Source organism: Paroedura picta, chromosome 7, assembly GCF_049243985.1.
Source record: "Paroedura picta isolate Pp20150507F chromosome 7, Ppicta_v3.0, whole genome shotgun sequence".
In the NCBI taxonomy this organism is placed as follows: domain Eukaryota; kingdom Metazoa; phylum Chordata; class Lepidosauria; order Squamata; family Gekkonidae; genus Paroedura; species Paroedura picta.
This window is the reverse complement of record NC_135375.1, coordinates 95,109,270-95,126,850: the sequence shown is the minus strand read 5'-3', so window position 1 is coordinate 95,126,850 and position 17,581 is coordinate 95,109,270. Positions and strand designations below refer to the sequence as shown.

The 17,581-nt window shown below is 45.7% G+C and overlaps 1 protein-coding gene across 2 annotated transcripts in view; it reads left to right on the top strand.

Moving 5' to 3' along the window:
• Window positions 1-482: 482 nt before the first annotated feature.
• Window positions 483-17,581, top strand: part of PIGG (phosphatidylinositol glycan anchor biosynthesis class G (EMM blood group)) — a 72,011-nt gene continuing 54,912 nt past the window's right edge. The window contains exons 1-3 of one of the 2 annotated variants that reach the window (XM_077345457.1): window positions 483-750; window positions 5,908-6,113; window positions 16,217-16,426. In XM_077345457.1, coding sequence (XP_077201572.1) covers window positions 597-750; window positions 5,908-6,113; window positions 16,217-16,426 — 570 coding nt within the window. In that variant the 5' untranslated portion in view covers window positions 483-596. The remainder of the gene's footprint in view (window positions 751-5,907; window positions 6,114-16,216; window positions 16,427-17,581) is intronic. The other variant, XM_077345458.1, reaches the window with a different exon arrangement.

Genomic DNA, 17,581 nt, shown 5'->3' with positions numbered 1-17,581 from the left:
GTGGTCAATTATGCCATTCCCAGTGCAAGGTGATGTTTAAAGGAATCACTGCAAATAAACTATAGCCGGGTCTCTTTAAGTAGGTCAAGCATATTTCGACAGCAAGACGACTCTTACTATAAAAGCACCATTACCGATTTATTCTCCTTGTGCGTGTGTTCGCGGTATAAAATCTGCCCCCAAGGACTTGCCCCCCGTTTCTGATGAACTACTCCCAGAAAGTTTTCGCCGCAATCATTCTTTTACCCACCCCCAGCAAAACAGAAAAGCTCCTGCCGCAGAGGCTTTCTGGGAAATGTAGTTGTTTCTAAGATTCCCCCCTTCCCTCTGTCGCTCTCTCCTCGGATTGGTCCTTACTTCCTCGAAGCACTTGCAGCCGTTTGTTCCGTAGGCTCCCCGCCTTGCATTGGCTGGTCGTTCGACCAATCGCGTGCAATCCAGCCGCCTGGGTCTCCATTAATTGGCTGGCTTCCGCCGGGCCCCTCCCTTCTCGAGCGCGTCGGGCCGTCTGAGGGGGCCAGGTGGGGCGGCGCAGGTGTGCCCGGTGCCTACCTGTCTGCTCGGCGGGCGTCACCTGTCCGCGGTGGCGGCGGAGGATGCGGCTCCGCTCGGGGGCCTTTGCCTCCTGCTGCCTCCTCGTGCAGGCGCTGGGCGTCGGGCTTTTCTTGCGGGGCTTCTTCCCGTTGCCGGTGCGGTCCTTACCTCGGAATGGAGCCGTCTCTGGGCCGCCCCCTGAGCCGCCCCCGACAGGTAAACGGGCCCTTCTCCTTCTCCTCCTCGGCTCTTCCTGGCGGGGGCCCCAGGGAGCGGGGCCTCATTTGAAAGGGGTATTTCCTTCGTTCTTGCCTTGTGGTACTTGGCCGGTTTCGAAGTAGTTCTGACAGGGAAACGCGATGGGGGTGTAGCCGAGCGCTGCGGATCTTCCCCCGGGAAATCATTCTTGCTTGGTCAGCGGTTCAGATGAACGTCGGTGAATCCTTATTCGGGGTGACTCCAGTCCAAACCTATTGGGTTTAGATTGGAGTGACTCTGTGAAAGGGATTGTGATGTACATGTGGGTCTAGGCGTGATAACTTTGGTCTGGATGTAGGCAGTTTAGGCTATCCATGTGTGCAATGTCTTTGGCAGGGCGGCTGCAACCATGCATGCCAGGTATTGTGTGTTTCTTATTTATCTGTATTATGTTATATTTTGATTTCTAGGCCACCCCTGCCCACGACCTGGAGCTTGGAGCGACTCATAGCACACAGTTGCACTAAAACCATTTAAAAACACATTACAACAATTTAAAATGTTTAATATTTTTGCTGTTTTTGCTTCCCCGCTGTCTGTTTAGTCATTTCATCTGGGACCATGTTGGGGTGGACCCCACAGGTGCAGGGCAGTTGTTTGCTATTGGGATTTCCCATGTGAACAAGACGATCTTGTAGAAATGACTGCTGTTTCTCAATTATGATGGAGCCAGTGTGTTGTGTGCTGGACTAGGATCTGAGAGACCAAGGTTTGACTCCACCCTCTGCCGTGGAAGTTCAGTGGGTGATGGTGAGCCAGTTACTGTCTGCCTTAATACATTTAATAGGCTTGTGGTTTTTGTGGATAAAATGGCAGAGGGGAGAATGCTGTTTCAAGCTACTTTGGGTCTCCATTGGGGTTAAATCTTAAAGCAGTGAGGATTGTATGCAGCCTAAAATGAACAAAAATACCACCTCCTTGCCCTGAGGAACTAGCAGCAGGAATTGAATTTGTTGCTCCAGAGCTACTTTGTACTTTGTCTAACTAGTAGTGGGATGTGCTTTTCCCCCTCGAGAGTAAGGCACACTGAATTCTGTGGCACCAGGTCTGTAGGATCAGACTGTAAGATCTGTTTCATTCTTGTCTCTTTTCTCTACAGTCCTAGTTACATAGTTCATAAATTAAAGAGACACTTGTCTTTATCTTTGTGCAGAATGCTTTTAGGAAAGCATGGTCTGTTGTAATCTTGCACCACAGCAGTGTACCTAGGCCCATTTTCTCCTTTCCCACCCCCAATATGCAGACATATTCAGAATTGTTGGAAGTGTATTGTGATCTTGCACGACCCCCTTTCTGAAACTTGCTTCCTGCATGCTTGAGGTTTCTAGCGGGGCTGCTTGCTGTGGCCGTTGGCCAGTTCACATGATGAAAATGTGGCAGAAGTTTATTAGGATCAGGGAGTAGAGGCTATGTAACTGTCCTACCTTTTTATCTAAATCAGTTATTCTCAACCGGGCGGTCGGGGCCCCTTTGGGTGTCGAACAACCCTTTTACAGGGGTTGCGGCAGGGCAAGCAGCTTGGCCCGGGAGGGGGGGGGGTGCCATCTACACAACAGCCTTATGGGGTAGAGCGAGATATAGTATTCTTCTGTCTGGAGCAGTGGAAAAGAGAGAGATTGGCATGGTGGGACTAGAGGTAGAACTGAACTGAGAACCCCTGGGGGGGGGGAACAATTTATATACAGTCATGAACAATGGATCTTCACGCCATTTGGTCAGTTTCGGTTTAATTTCTGTGAAAGAACACTTGCATAATTTTATGGTTGGGGGTCACCACAACATGAGGAACTGTATTAAAGGGTTGCGTCATTAGGAAGGTTGAGAAACACCGGTCTAATTGAGGTGGCTTTCAGACTTCTTTGCCCACTGGAAACTTTTTCCAGTGCAACTCATCCTCTTGGGCATGGTGCCACATGCTGATAGATCCTGGGGATGTATTGTAGGACGTGCAGTGAATTCATACAGGGATCCTTCTCTGGAACCCTGTTTATAATATAGCTGATGTATCTTTGCTTTACTTTCCCTAACTGGAAAAAAACTTTTTCTTGAATCTCATTCTTTACTAGGTAAAGGTTTCCCCTCCACTAAGTTCCAGGAGAACAATTCTTCTGCACATCACTTTGAAACACATAAAGAAGGGAGGACCGCAATGCACATAAATACATATAGCTGCCTTATACTGAATCAGACTATCAGTTGGTCATAGTCAGGATTGTTTGCACAGACTGGCAGCACTCTCCAGGGTCTCAGGTTGAAGTCTTCCACATCATCTACTACCTCATTCTTCTAGCCAGAGATGCCAGGGATTGAACCTGGGACTTTTTTCATTCCAAAAAGATTCTTTATCACTGAGCCACAGACTTTCCTCTTTCTCATGTATCAGATTTTGATGTGTGGTTTTCCAGTGATCTTTTAGGGCCTGTTGATGCTGTCACTAGCTGGAAATCCTATATTCTTCATGAATTGTGGGATCTTCACGCATGAACCTACCTTGTTTATTTATTACATTTCTATACCGCCCCTCCCCTAAGGCTCAGTGCGGTTCACATAGAATGAAAACAAAGAACAATACATCAAATCCAGTGATTATATCGAATGAAAGGCAACAGTAATAATAATAACAATAAACAGATAAAATAGCGTTCTAACAGAGTAAACAATCTAACATACCCACGGTTGGTTAGTTCTAACATATGGGTTCAAGGGAGGATGGTTTGGGGGGCCAGTAGATGTTGTTTAGCTTCGATTGACCTCAACCAAATGCCTGGTGGAGAAGCTCCCTTTTGCAGGCTGTTTTAGTTCCGTCAGGGCCTGATCTCCTCTGGGAGCTCATTCCCCCTGGACAGAAAAGGCTTTGGCCCTGGTTGAGGTCAAGTGGACTTCCTTGGGACCAGGGATCACTAGCCAGTTGGAGGTGACAGAGCTCTTTGGGGGGCATAAGCAGAGAGGTGGTCCCTCAGATATACTAGGCCCTGACCGCATATGGCCTTGAAGGTGATTATCAGAACGTTAAACCTGATCCAAAATTTGATTGGTAGCCAGTTGGAGAACCTCCATGGTGTCGTTTTGAGGGCCTTCACCACTGCATTCTGGACCAGCTGCTGTTGCTGGATCAAAGTTAAGGGCAGGCCTGTGTAGAGTGAGTTGCAGAAGTCTAGCCTGGAGGTGACTGTTACGTGGATAACTGTGTTTAGGTGTTCCGGGGCCAAGTTGGGCATTAGTAGTTTGGCTTGGCAAAGGTGGTACAAGGCCAGCTGTGCTACTCTTGTAAACTGGGCCTCCATTGAGAAGGAAGCATCTAGGATCACGCCCAGGTTCCTGGCAGAGTGAGCTACTGATAGCTGTACTCCGTCCAGGTTTATTTATTTATTTGGATTTTTATACCACCCTTCCACACGGTTGGGCAGATGCACTTCCTCACCTGGAACCTTCCTGCCTAGCCTAGGACCTTTTTCTTTGAAGAGTTGCACTTCAGATGACTGCTTGAGCCACCTTGTCACTGCTTCCAGACAACTGGCTAATTTTTCTGGGGAGAATCAGGGCTGTCATCCATCAGGAGGAAGAGCTGTCTGGAATAAAACATGAAGCACATTGGACTCATATGTACTCACTTTGTGTATTAACTGTCTAAAATTAAACACTAAGAAGCATCTAATGGCAGAAAGTGAAGAGGAACTAAAGAGCCTGTTGATGCGGGTGAAGGAGGAGAGTGCAAAAGTTGGCTTGAAACTCAACATCAAGAAAACAAAGATCATGGCATCCGGCCCTCTCAATTCATGGCAAATAGATGGGGAAGAAATGGAGATAGTGACAGATTTTATTTTCCTGGGCTCCAAGATCACTGCAGATGGGGACTGCAGCAAAGAAATTAAAAGATGCTTGCTCCTGGGGAGGAAAGCTATGGCAAATCTAGACAGCATCCTAAAAAGCAGAGACATCACCCTGCCAACAAAAGTGCGTTTAGTCAAGGCTATGGTATTCCCAGTTGCAATGTATGGCTGCGAAAGTTGGACCATAAGGAAGGCCAAGCGTCAAAGAATTGAGGCTTTTGAACTCTGGTGCTGGAGAAGACTCTTGCGAGTCCCTTGGACTGCAAGGCAAACAAACCGGTCAGTCCTAGAGATCAGCCCTGACTGCTCTTTAGAAGGCCAGATCCTGAAGATGAAACTCAAATACTTTGGCCACCTCATGAGAAGGAAGGGCTCCCTGGAGAAGAGCCTAATGCTGGGAGCGATCGAGGGCAAAAGAAGAAGGGGACGACAGAGAATGAGGTGGCTGGATGGAGTCACTGAAGCAGTAGGTGCAAACTTAAATGGACTCCAGGGAATGGTAGAGGACAGGAAGGCCTGGAGGATCATTGTCCATGGGGTCGCGATGGGTCGGACACGACTTCGCACATAACAACAACAAGAAGCATCCCATGTGTTCTTAGACATGCAAATGTGACCACTGCCCATCACACATTGTGTTATATGTCAAGGGTGTGTGTGTGTAGGCCCCACTGCCCCACCATTCATGAAAGGTCTTTTTTTTAAAGGCTCTTTCCCTTTAATATTTCCTTGAATTGTTTATTTTATTAGTTTGCTAACATTCGTTATCCATAAACCCCTGCTTCAAGACTTGCAGAAGGCTGATTCTGGAACACAGTGGCCACTACTTTTGTTAATCTGGGTAAATATGTTAAAAGGTTGCACTTGTGCAGCGTGTTTTGCTGTCCACTGCAACCTGGCTTCCTTTCCCACAGAGTACAAGAGTGACGATGTAGTTCCCTCTTAGGCCTAAATCCCAGAACGCCTCCATTTAGAGCTGAATTACTGTCCCCTCTCTCCTTTCAACATTTTCTCTCTGAAGGTAAAATCCAGACCTGCTGGCAGCATAAGTTAGCAGCTCACTAGAGAAAACGACAACAATCCCTGCTCCAGCAGAACTCTGGAGATTGCACCCTGGTTCTGCTTGCTGGGACCAAACCCTTGTTTATTCTTTAAGGTTGTGCATGATTGCATTGGCTTTACAAGAGCCTGGGAATCACCAGAGAACTAAGGTTAGTCTTGGAGTTGAAAGCCAGTGGTCTGCTTGAAATTCTCCCTCTTATGTTTCCTCTGTGTTTTTTTTTAGGGCTGGCTTCCAACTGGACCAAGATTCCGAATCCTCTCTTCAAGAAGGCTGTAATCATGTTAATAGATGCCCTGAGGCACGACTTTGTGTTTGGTTCGAAAGGCAAACAGTTCATGCCCTACACGACGCAGCTGGTAGAGAGAGGGACTTCCCATAGTTTTATAGCTGAAGCCAAGCCACCAACGGTCACCATGCCTCGAATTAAAGTAAGTACGTTCGGACGTCAGGAAGGTTTCAGGTGCTTGACTCAGGCTTTGCCTAGTGTCTCTGCCAGGTTATCTGCTTTAGCACTGAGGGCTGCTCTCGATCTCCTCCTAAGTAATCATGCATATAACAGTTGCAGAGCAGAATTCCCCAGAAAAAAGGTCCTTTGTGTGCTATACGGGAAACTTCCATTTTTTAAAAAATGCTGTAAAGGAAACTCTCACCTCTTTGCTTTTCTTAGTTTTGTCTGGAGGCAGAAGTATATAAAACATCCCAAAATATATGCCCTACTTTCTCATAAAACTGTTAACTGTTTAAAAGAAGTCATATATCACTCAATGCAGTTTTATATGCTACTAGAAATTAACCCTGCTGTAAAAAGAATACAGCGGGCACTAGCGGGCAGTGGGTGGGTGTGGGAGGACCCCCCCCCCGAGAGGGAGGGAGGAGGGAAGGTAGGCAGCCAGGCAGGCGTACAGAAAGGGAGAGGGAGAGAAAGTGAAAGAGAGAGAGAAGGGGAGAAAGGAGAGTAAGCAAGGGGAGAAAGAATGGGAGAAAGAAAGGCAGAAGAGAAATGGATGGATACGAGGGAGAAAGGAGATTAAGGGGTGAGTGGATGGATAGAAGGAAGAAAGTTAGAAAGAAAGCCAGAAAGACTGAAAGACTGAAAGAGAGCAAGCGAGAGGGAGAGGCAGAGAGAGGTAGAAAGGAGAGGGAGGGAGGAAGGAAGGAAGGTGGGTGCTATGAAAGGGGATGGGGCACGGGGGGGAAGGGACCGTAGTGCAGGTGTGGGGTGGAGGGAGCTGGGAGGGCTTCCTCCCCCCCCAGGCTGCAGCTGTTCCCCACGGCCCGGGCGGTCCTGCGAGGTCCAACAATGACCTGGCTTGTTGGTGGTCTGGCGGCGGCATAGCTGGCAATTGGTCCCCTGTTGCTGGACTGACATGCTTCGCACCTGCCGATTGGGCACCTCGCTTGTCACTCCATGGGGAGGGGCCAAAGGCCACCCTTCCCCATCCCAGACAGGGCCCTCCTCGAGGCCCTTACTGTTTTATTTATACCGCTCCCGTGGAGCAGTTAGAGATTTGCCTATTTATTAAATATAAACATTTTAGACTACAGTCCTATACAGAGTTGCCCTGATCTGGGTAGCCCAGGCTAACGTAATCTTGTCATATCTTGGAAGCTAAACAGAGGCAGCCCTGGCTGGTATTCGATGGGAGACCTCCAAGGACTACTGTGACACGGAGGAAACATGTCTTGCCTTGGAAACTTTTCAGGGTCAGCACTTTCCACCAGCAAACTGTGTTACACTGTTGTAAATCCTTGAAGTCAGAGTCCTTAGGGGGGTGTAACTTCACTTAGCATTGTATTGTTAAGCAAGATAATGAATATACCCGAAACGTAACAGGTGTCAACTGCTGTACCATATGCTGCCTCAGCACATAGATCTTCATTTTTGTCATTTCAGAAGTATGGGGGAAAGTTGCAAGTAGTAAACAGTGTATTTTTGGGACAGAAACAAGTTTCATTTAGTCACAGTAGGGCAAATCTGTATTATTTTGGGTACAGATTTAAAGGGGTACACTAAACTCTTTTTTATTCTCATGTGCATTGTAGCATTAACTGTGGACAAATACATTGCCTTTTCAGACAATGAATGTATCTTTGAAAGTATGTTGTCTTTCTACAACTTAAAGGTAAAGGTATCCCCTGTGCAAGCACCGGGTCATGTCTGACCCTTGGGGTGACGCCCTCCAGCGTTTTCATGGCAGACTCAATATGGGGTGGTTTGCCAGTGCCTTCCCCAGTCATTACTGTTCTACAACTTAGTCAGGAATTATTGTTGTTTTATATTGCTACCATGGAGTCTTTTAAGTGTCTAATGCTTTGTCGTAAAAAGCTTTTCCAGAGTTCCCCAAATTTCCAATTTTTCATTGGAATTCTTTGGTTAGGAGAGGGACAATGATGTTTCCTTCCCTTATTATTCTAGAGGTTCCCCCCCACACACACACACCTTCTAATCTCTTGTTTGTGTGGGGCCTGGCTTTGTTAACTTGGTTAACTGTTCTCAACTGCTGAAGAAGGAAAGCCATTTATGGTTGGTCTGTTTGTCGGTAAAACTGGTGCAAAACTCGCTGTCATGTTCCCTTCTTTGAATCCTGGCCATGGTAAGCCAGATTTTATCTGCATTTTCATGAGTGTAAAGTGCACACAACCTCACTGGAATTGTACTAAGTATGTGCGCACAAGAATGCCGTTCAGATGTATTAGAAACTGCGCATATAACTTTCTTTTGGGAAGAAAAAGTTCTGTGAAGAGAAGAAAAATCAAGTCTGTACCATGGTACTCCAAAAGTCCTTGTGAGCGCAGTTGGGGTGAATTCTACACAATAGGCATACTGAATTTTTAAAAACTTGGCAAAATGTAATATGGTTTCCGTAGTGTTATGGAGAAAAAGAAAAATTTGATTCAGCAGCCTCCTGCTAATTCCCATCTCCTTACATGCCTATATTTGTCATGTGACTAGAAGCTGCCGGTTTCTTAAAAATAAAAAAGGAAGTAGAGGAATTTGGTATTTAATGCCACATTCTGCTGCTTTTTGGAATCGACTTTATCACTGGTATTATGTACATGCTGGTCTCTTCCATAAAGAAACAAGTGGGAACCTCAGAAAAATTGCAGGAAAGGATATTCTCATTCTCTTCCCTTCTTTTTGATGCTGCCTCCGCTTTCTCCATCTTCCCTCCTCCTCCTTATTTCCATGCTGCATTACCTCTGGGATGGAAGGATGCTTAAATCCAAATTTTATAGAGTGCATAGCATCAGCCTCCCCCCCACCCCAAGTTAACAACTGGGAAATTCAGAGAATGCTGAAAACAGAAGAAATAATTGGAAAAAAAATAACTCCTATTAATTTTTTAAAAACTGAATACAGTGTGCTAAGAGAGCATAGGGTGCATAGGTTTACAGTTCTTTTTTGGTTGACTATCAGGGATATATTTGCATTTGGCTTGTTGAAAACAAAGGTATATTTCTGCATCTGTGTTCTATAAATATGCCATCTCCCATCTGCATAATGGGAGAAGCTGGTTGGGGAGGGTCCAGGAAGAGCTGGGTAGGATTTACGGAAGAGACAGGAAGAGCTGGGTGGAGCCTTCCTATATATCTGAATAATGCAGGCTTTCTCAACCAGGATTTTGTGAGGCTCTGGGGTTTCTTGACGGCGCTGGAAGGGTTTCCTGAATGGGTGGGAGTTAATTAATTCTTGATATATTTTTTACACTTGTTAAACATTGATCGGGTGATAGGACCATATATGGTATCGTGTTGACCTGCCCCCGCCCCAAATGGCCAGTGATGGACCTGAAGGGGGTGGGGTGGGGAGGGGCCCAGGTGGTTGTGTACACAGCCATGCTTCCCAACCATATTCATGCCACGTCACCCCCAACCCTGTGAAATAGATTAGACTGTGTCTGTGATTGGCCTAAGGTTTGTCAAGCAAGCTCTGTGACAGTGTGACATTAACACCTGGGTTGCATAGTTCCTTGTCCAACTTTTCAATAATAGAATCATAGAGTTTGAAGGGACCTCCTGGGTCATCTAGTCCAACCCCCTGCACAATGCAGGACACTCACAACCCTGTCGCTCATCCACTGTAACCTGCCACCTCCTTGAACCTTCACAGAATCAGCCTCTCTGTCAGTTGGCTATCCAGCCTCTGTTTAAAAATTTCCAAAGATGGAGAACCCACCACCTCCCGAGGAAGCCTGTTCTACTGAGAAACCGCTCTGTCTGGAACTTCTTCCTGATGTTTAGACAGAATTTCTTTTGAATTAATTTCATCCCATTGGATCTGGTCCGTCCCTCTGGGGCAAGAGAGAACAACTCTTTATGTCAGCCTTTTAAATACTTGAAGAGTATTTAAGATCCCCTCTCAGTCGTCTCCTCCCCAGGCTAAACAGACCAAGCTCCCGCAACCTTTCCTCATACGCCTTGGTCTCCAAACCCCTCGCCATCTTTGTTGCCCTCCTCTGGACATGCTCCAGTTTGGCTTGTTTTAAATTTATTCATGGTTTAGTTATTGCAACTACATTTTTGTTGTGATGCGTTTTAGGCTGCTGTGGCAAAAGCGACCTGAACTCCCATGTTTGTTTAATAATGTCTCTGTGCGTGCCAGCTTCATTGTTAATTTTTCAGGTGATTTTACCTGCCAATGTTACTGTCATTTGTATTACAATTGTACACTTTGTGGGAGGCCTTTGGATTCCTCCAGGTTTGCAGAACTATACATTTTTCATAATTACTGCAGAAGGGTGCTTAGTTGGTAACATGAACGTGTAGCAGGGAAAAAATGAGATAATTGTATGTGAATAGATGATGACTCCGTAAGCTTAACCATGCATGTAATAACGGCGATCTGTGTTCAGAATGGTGATAGGTTTCCAAGTAGCTATGTAGAATTTTTCGCTGATCCCATTTCTTAAGGGTGCTCTTGTTGAGGGCCGCCGGAAGTAGGTTGGAGGATCTCTGAGAATGGACTTTCCATTTGGATGCAGGAGTTGACAGCGGTGTAATGGCTGAAACTAAAGTAGTACCCTTTAAATTTAAAAGAAACCATCATTGATCCCCATATCTAACACAAAGGATGGCTCTTACCGATTTGGGATCTCATGCCATGCTGACAGCAGTTCTCAGTGGTTGATTTCCCCAAATCCCTATGTCTGATCTCCTCTGTATATGTGTCAAGGAGGCCATTGAGGACCTTATACATTATATTTTTGACTGTCCCCTGTATGATGACTTGAAAGCCAAATACATCAAGAAGTTACTGCCCACTGCTTGGGTCACAGTGAAATCTGATAATTTGATTTTTGTCATCTTATCCTGATCTCTACATTTCTAACATGAGTTGCTCCGTTTGCTCTTGCCTCTTAAGAAAATTAGGCTGAATGCTGTAAACAAAATGGTGGCTTAATAATTTTAACTCTGATTTTGTATCTGTCATAACTTTCATTAATTTTAGAATTTATGCTCGATATTAGAATTTTTGCCTTTTATTTTATTCTACGTCTGTTGTATATTTGATAGGATTGTGATGGCCAGTGGCTGGTGCAGTAAAACTAATCAACATCTGAAGTAGGTTGTAGGGATTGAATCTGCAGGTTACTCTTAGGTACCAGCTTGGAGATAATTTCACTGTTTTGAGGATTAAGGGACTCCAGAGTCTAGACCAGGGGTAGTCAAACTGCGGCCCTCCAGATGTCCATGGACTACAATTCCCAGGAGCCCCTGCCAGCATTTGCTGGCAGGGGCTTCTGGGAATTGTAGTCCATGGACATCTGGAGAGCCACAGTTTGACTACCCCTGGTCTAGAAGAAGCCATCAGTTGTATGCAGTGAGGCAGTGACCTTCAATGTGGGGGTGGGGGGGTAGAGAAGACATGGAAATCTGGGAACACATTATAAAGCTACATTCCACCCTGTGGACAGTTTGGTTGTGTGGAGTCGCTCTCAACATGCATAAGGCAATAAAATTACGCATGTATGTTTGACGCTGTGTTTATTTGGAAAGTTGAGACACGAAATAAGTGGCTGTCATAAATTGCTTGAGCTATTTTGGAAATGTGCTGACACAGAACTGCTTTTGTGCCATGCTGGGATCGCTGTGGGTGGGAGAACAGCAGTCAGGGGTGCCTAATTTCGGTTCTCTCCCACTCCCCATGAGACAATTTAACACATTATGTGCAATGTACCCAGTGTAAGAGCATTGTGTATCCTCAGATGACGTTCATTACTCCTTTTTTCTTCCACTTCTGCTCACCCCACACACATACGTGCTGCCATTCAGACGCATGGATTTAGGTCTAGGACTGTTGCGCCAGGTGCATATGCAGACAGTTTTAATCAGTTGTGGAAGTTGGGGCATCTAGAAGAAGAAGAAGAAGAGTTGGTTCTTATATGCTGCTTTTCCCTACCCGAAGGAGGCTCAAAGCGGCTTACAGTCGCCTTCCCTTTCCTCTCTACATGAGTGTATACCCAAGGTTGTTTTTACTTTTTATTTACAAAAATTGTAACCTGCCTTTCTGCTTTCGCAGGGGCCACTAAGGCAGCTAACAAATCAAAACATACATAATAGAATCGTTAGTCCACCCCAAAATACATTTACACGTCATTAAAACAAACTTGCAGCAGAGCTAAAATATGTTGAAATACAAAAAAAAAAAAAAAAACAATGAAAACATTAGTTGGGAAAGAGGGGTCACCAAAGGAATGTACCCCTCCCCCCAAGGAAACAAATTTTAACTTGCTGTTGAAAGGTGGCAACATAAGGGGACAGAATAATCTCCCTGGGGAAAGAGTCACAGAGCTTTGGTGTCATGACCAAGAACGCTCTGTCCTGGGTTGCCACCTGCCTAGTCTCAGAAGGTGGGAGGTAGCTGAAGCAAAGCCTCTAAAGAAGACAGTAATAGTTGGGCAGGTTCTCAAGGGATTAGGTCGTTCTTCATCTGTATAGGCCTCAAAACATGTAGGGGTTTGAAGGTTAAGCCCAGCACCTTGAATTGTGGCTGGAAGCTAAGTGGTGGTCAGTGTAGTTGGGTAAGGAGTTGAGTGGTAAGGGTCCCTATGGCTAGATCCAGTCTGTGCCAATTGAAGTTTCTGATATAACCATGGCCTGTGCCTCAATGACCAGATCTTTTCTGCTAAGAAAGATCACAGCTGGCTAACCAGCTGAAGCAGCTCTATCTGGCGCTTCTCATTTTGCTGCCTTGATTGGTAACTGTGCTCCCAGTGGCATGAATGGGGTGGTAGTGCATCCAGGCATCAACAGTGCCAGCAAGTATAGAGTGTGCGAATTCCTTCCCTGCCTATGGAGCCCCAGCTCCTACAGGTGGCAGAAGGTCTTGACAGCGTGTTGGAATTGGACATGCTGGGGTGGGGGAATGACTGGGACAAGCCATGCTTCCCCACTCCAGTTCAGACAATGAATTAACTCTGACTGGGGGATAAATGGCCTTGGTCTGTAATTAAATCCAACCATCGCAGGGTATGTGGAACACATACCTACTGTGGGATTCCATGGTCCTGGTCCTCTCCCTCTCTGACATACACACACATACTCCTTTCCCCTTTCCTCTTGTCTCTCCCACCTACCTCCCCTTGCTGGTCCCTCCCACTCAATCCCTCCACCTCCCCCCTCCACTCCCCTTTGCCTCTCCCACCTTTCCTGGTCCCTCTCCTCTGAATCCCCCCTACTGGCAGCGACTGGGCGTCTCCTTGCTTCCCAGGCCTGCCCCACTCTGCAGAGGGTGGGACTGGCCCAGCCCTGGGCCTCGGAGCCCTGCTTGGTGCTGGCCACCATCTACGGGCGCGCTCCTTAAGGTGGGACAACAGATGTCATGTCCGTTATCACTGATTAGGGAGCAAGCTTGTAGATGTGTTCCACTTCAACAAAGAATGGGCTCTAATCTAACCTGTTTACTTCTGCCAGTGAATGGATTTTCCTCACCTTGTTCACCTGTAGCCCCCCCAATGCCACTCCAGGGGGTTGGAAATCAACCCAAATCTCCCTTTTCCTTCTGTTTGTGGAAATCTATGGGATCCAGCCTGTGGCTTCACTACTACTCATGAACTGAGCAATTTGCAGTTAGCATACTTTAGGGAAGGGGTGAGCAAACAGTGGCTCTCCAGATATCCATAGACTACAATTACTCTTGATGTATATATTGCCCCTCTTGAGCCAGTCATCCTTGGGTGGTGATGTTAGCCACCCCTGCTTTAGGAGTTAAATGGAAGATTGATGCAGAGTAACATAAGATGGCTTTATGTGATGGAGGTGTGTTTGAGAAGACTAACAAGATATTTATACCAATTTCTTCTTCGAGACTGAAGCTCTTGCTTAACAGATGTCTTTTTGCCTCGACTTCTGTCTTACCGGGCCAGATGAAATCTGGGGAATGAACAGGAAATTGCATGTTTAACACACAATCAGTTCTCAAAAAGAATCTGTGCTTGCCTTTTAGCAATGCATGTTGAAAGACATCTGTTTTATGTCTCAGACCATTAATACTGAATATTAATTCTTTACTATTAGGCGAGTTTCTAATTAAATATCCCGACAACATTGAGAAGTGTCTCATTATAACCTAATGAGCTGATGTGGCTAATTTCTCTCTATGCCCTTAAAAGTGACTGTGAAGCTCCCGAAATAAGCTGTTGAGGCCTACGTCCCGAAGTAGATCCTGGCATGGATGGGTTTCTTTCCTTGGGAGAAACTGGCTGGCAATCGTGATCAACCCTCTAATGCTGCCCCCGCTTTCTCTATCCTTCCCCTCTCCTACTTATTTTCTGCTGCTCTAGCTATGGGATGAAAGGAGTCTTAAGCTCAAATAAAGATGCACCGCAGTGCTGAGGCAGTTCATTATCCCTCTTTGTGTATCCATACTGAAATAAAGTCTGTGCTTGTAACGGTTTTCCTTATGTAGGTTTTGCTTGAAGAACTGTTCTCTTTTGCAAAGGCAGAAAGGCAGGGTCTAAGTTTTGTCAAATTAAAAACAAAAGACTGTGGACCTCATAATCTGAGATGACCCTGGGGCCAGATTTTTCTACCTATAGCTGTTAAGAATTATTCTGTGTCTACTTGCCCCATGTTCTTTTCTGACGTTGGTCATTTTACTCTGAATCCACAGTCTTCTCTTCATGTCATGATTTGTAAATCCCCCAAAACACTTTCTTCAACATCCGTGTGAGTGAGTGTGTGTGGTTTTCCATGTTTTTTGTGTGTATACTGTACCCCTTTAATTCCTCTAGATTAATGGGCCTCTTGTGGTGCAGGGTGGTAAGGCAGCCAACATGCAGTCTGAAGCTCTGCCCATGAGGCTGGGAGTTCAATCCCAGCCGCCGGCTCAAGGTTGACTCAGCCTTCCATCCTTCCGAGGTTGGTACCCAGCTTGCTTGCTGGGGGGTAAACGGTAATGACTGGGGAAGGCACTGGCAAACCACCCCGTATTGAGTCTGCCATGAAAACGCTAGAGGGCATCACCCCAAGGGTCAGACATGACCCGGTGCTTGCACAGGAGATACCTTTACCTTTAAAGGCATTTCCAATTTAATATCGGAGTGGTTATTTTTGAGTTTCTCTAGGGGAACTGTCCCCTTAAACGTTGGTGGGGATCCCATGTCACCCCCTCTTTCTGGGTCTCCAATTCAAAGCTAATTTTCCCAATTAGTCAGGAGATGGCCTGTTTGGGTAACATTTTCAACACAATACACAATAGTGTCTGAAGGAGCCCCAGGGAAGAAGACAGAAGTATTCTGAAGAGAACATTAGAACAATAAAGTGAGGGAGGATGTACTTGCTGACTCTGTGGACAAGAGCATGAGGGGGCTAGGGCCCCTGCAGTTGTTGATTCATCATGAGGTAGTTGTTAAAATGGCGGAATAGGATCTGGGAGACCCAGGCTTGAATCTCCGCTTGGCTACTCATGCTCAGTCGGTGACCTTCGGCCAGTCACACTTTCTCAGCCGAAACTACCTCACAAGGCGATGATAGCGAGGATAAAGTGGAAGAATGGTAAACTCTTTTGACTCCCCATTGGGACAAGGAGTGAGGTATATATACCTAAAAAGAAATGAAGGCTTCCATGTCTAGAGGTGTTGACTTGGTGGAGTTATTAAGCAATATTTAACCCCTGTCAGACGACAGAGGGGTAGTCGATCCATTGACTGGCATTTCATTATGCTCTTATTAACTTCTGCTAGCTTAGTCTCCGAGGGCAAATTAGGGAAAGGACTGATTTGGCACTTGTGTGAAGAGCTGTTCTTGGTCACGTTGCCCTTACTGAAAATGCAAGGGGTGGAGGCATGTATACAGAGCCAAAACAAAGAGAGAAGAGCAATGAGAAAAATCTATTTTTTTAATTAATATTTCACTCAGATTCCCCATTGTACCACCATTTATTTATTTATTTCATATATGCATTGGCTCTTATTGAAAGTTTGGGGATTTGGGGCTTTATAGTTGTTTGCACACCTAAAATCATCAGTGTCTTCCACCATCACTCCATGTTATACTCTTCTTCACCATATTTGGGGGCACTTGTTCACAGGCCCTGACGACAGGCAGCATCCCAGGATTCATCGACGTCATCATGAACCTCAATTCTCCGGCCTTGCTCGAAGACAACTTGATCTGGCAGGCCAAGACCGCTGGGAAACGGATGATCTTCTATGGGGATGACACTTGGGTGCGGCTTTTTCCCAAGCATTTTGCAGAATACGATGGAACGACCTCTTTCTTCGTCTCGGATTACACAGAGGTACATAGATGGTTAGGAAGTCCAGTTCAGTCGATGTGCAAGTAATTACTGGAGTGAAATTTTATTTTTTGTTTTTAAAGAGAAGATCAATGTATTTGCTGCTGGGAGATAACAGTTGATCTGCATTATTAAATAGTATCTTTGTTGCTGCTTAATTTTTATAGCAGTAATTATTTCCTTGTTTTTCATGTCTGAATTGGGTTCCCCCCGTTCCTTTGAAATTTAAAGGTAGTAAAACGGTCAGTAGCTTCTGACCCTCATCAGGGCTAGGTTCTAAATCGGGTTCCCCACCTGGCCACCATGGGCACTGTGGCATCTCATAATATTTTTCTTCTCACCCACCAAACAGGTTTAAAAAGTGGGCAGGACCAGCTTGGGCTTTTATCAAGGATTCGATTGGCCCTGGGAAATCTGATAGAAGACAGGATAACATAAGACAAGCTGGTGGTCCACGGTCCCCAGGAAGTACACCTGGCTATGACCAGCGACAGGGCCTTTTCAGTCCTGGCACCGACCTGGTAGAATGAGCTCCTGGAAGAGCTGAGGGCCCTGATGGAGCTACCACAGTTCTGCAGGGTCCATAAGTCGGAGGTCTTCCGCCAGGCATTTGGTTGAAGGTGGGCTAAGGGAGATCTGGGTCCCTCCTTTAGAAGCCCTTGGATGTCCGTCCATGTGGGCAGATGATTTCTCCCGAGGCTAGTAGGTGCTCTGAATGTGGACTGGACTGTGGGTTGTGAGGGAACAAATGGGATTGTGCTGCCTATGCTGTTTAATTTTATACTGTTTTATGTTTTTTTTATCTATAAACTGCCTCAAGTTGGCATAGCTGGGAACAGCAGTCAATAAATAATAAATACATAAATAGACACCCCCCCCAATTTAAAATTAAATGCTCCAATCCCCCAACTTTCTCAGGAGTGATGAAAGCTCAGAAGTCACAAACAAAGTCAAAGTCCAAACGAGCTCCAGTACAATGCTTACTTTTGGGAATGACTCTGAATAATTGAAATCACTATTTTTTTTTCCAACACAACTCAGTGCTACTGACCACTGGATACCTACAGATTTTGGAAATTATATCACCTTTTTAGGCAGATTGATACTTTATAGATAAGGAAAACCTTTGAGTTGTGACTTCTGAGTTTCAATATAATG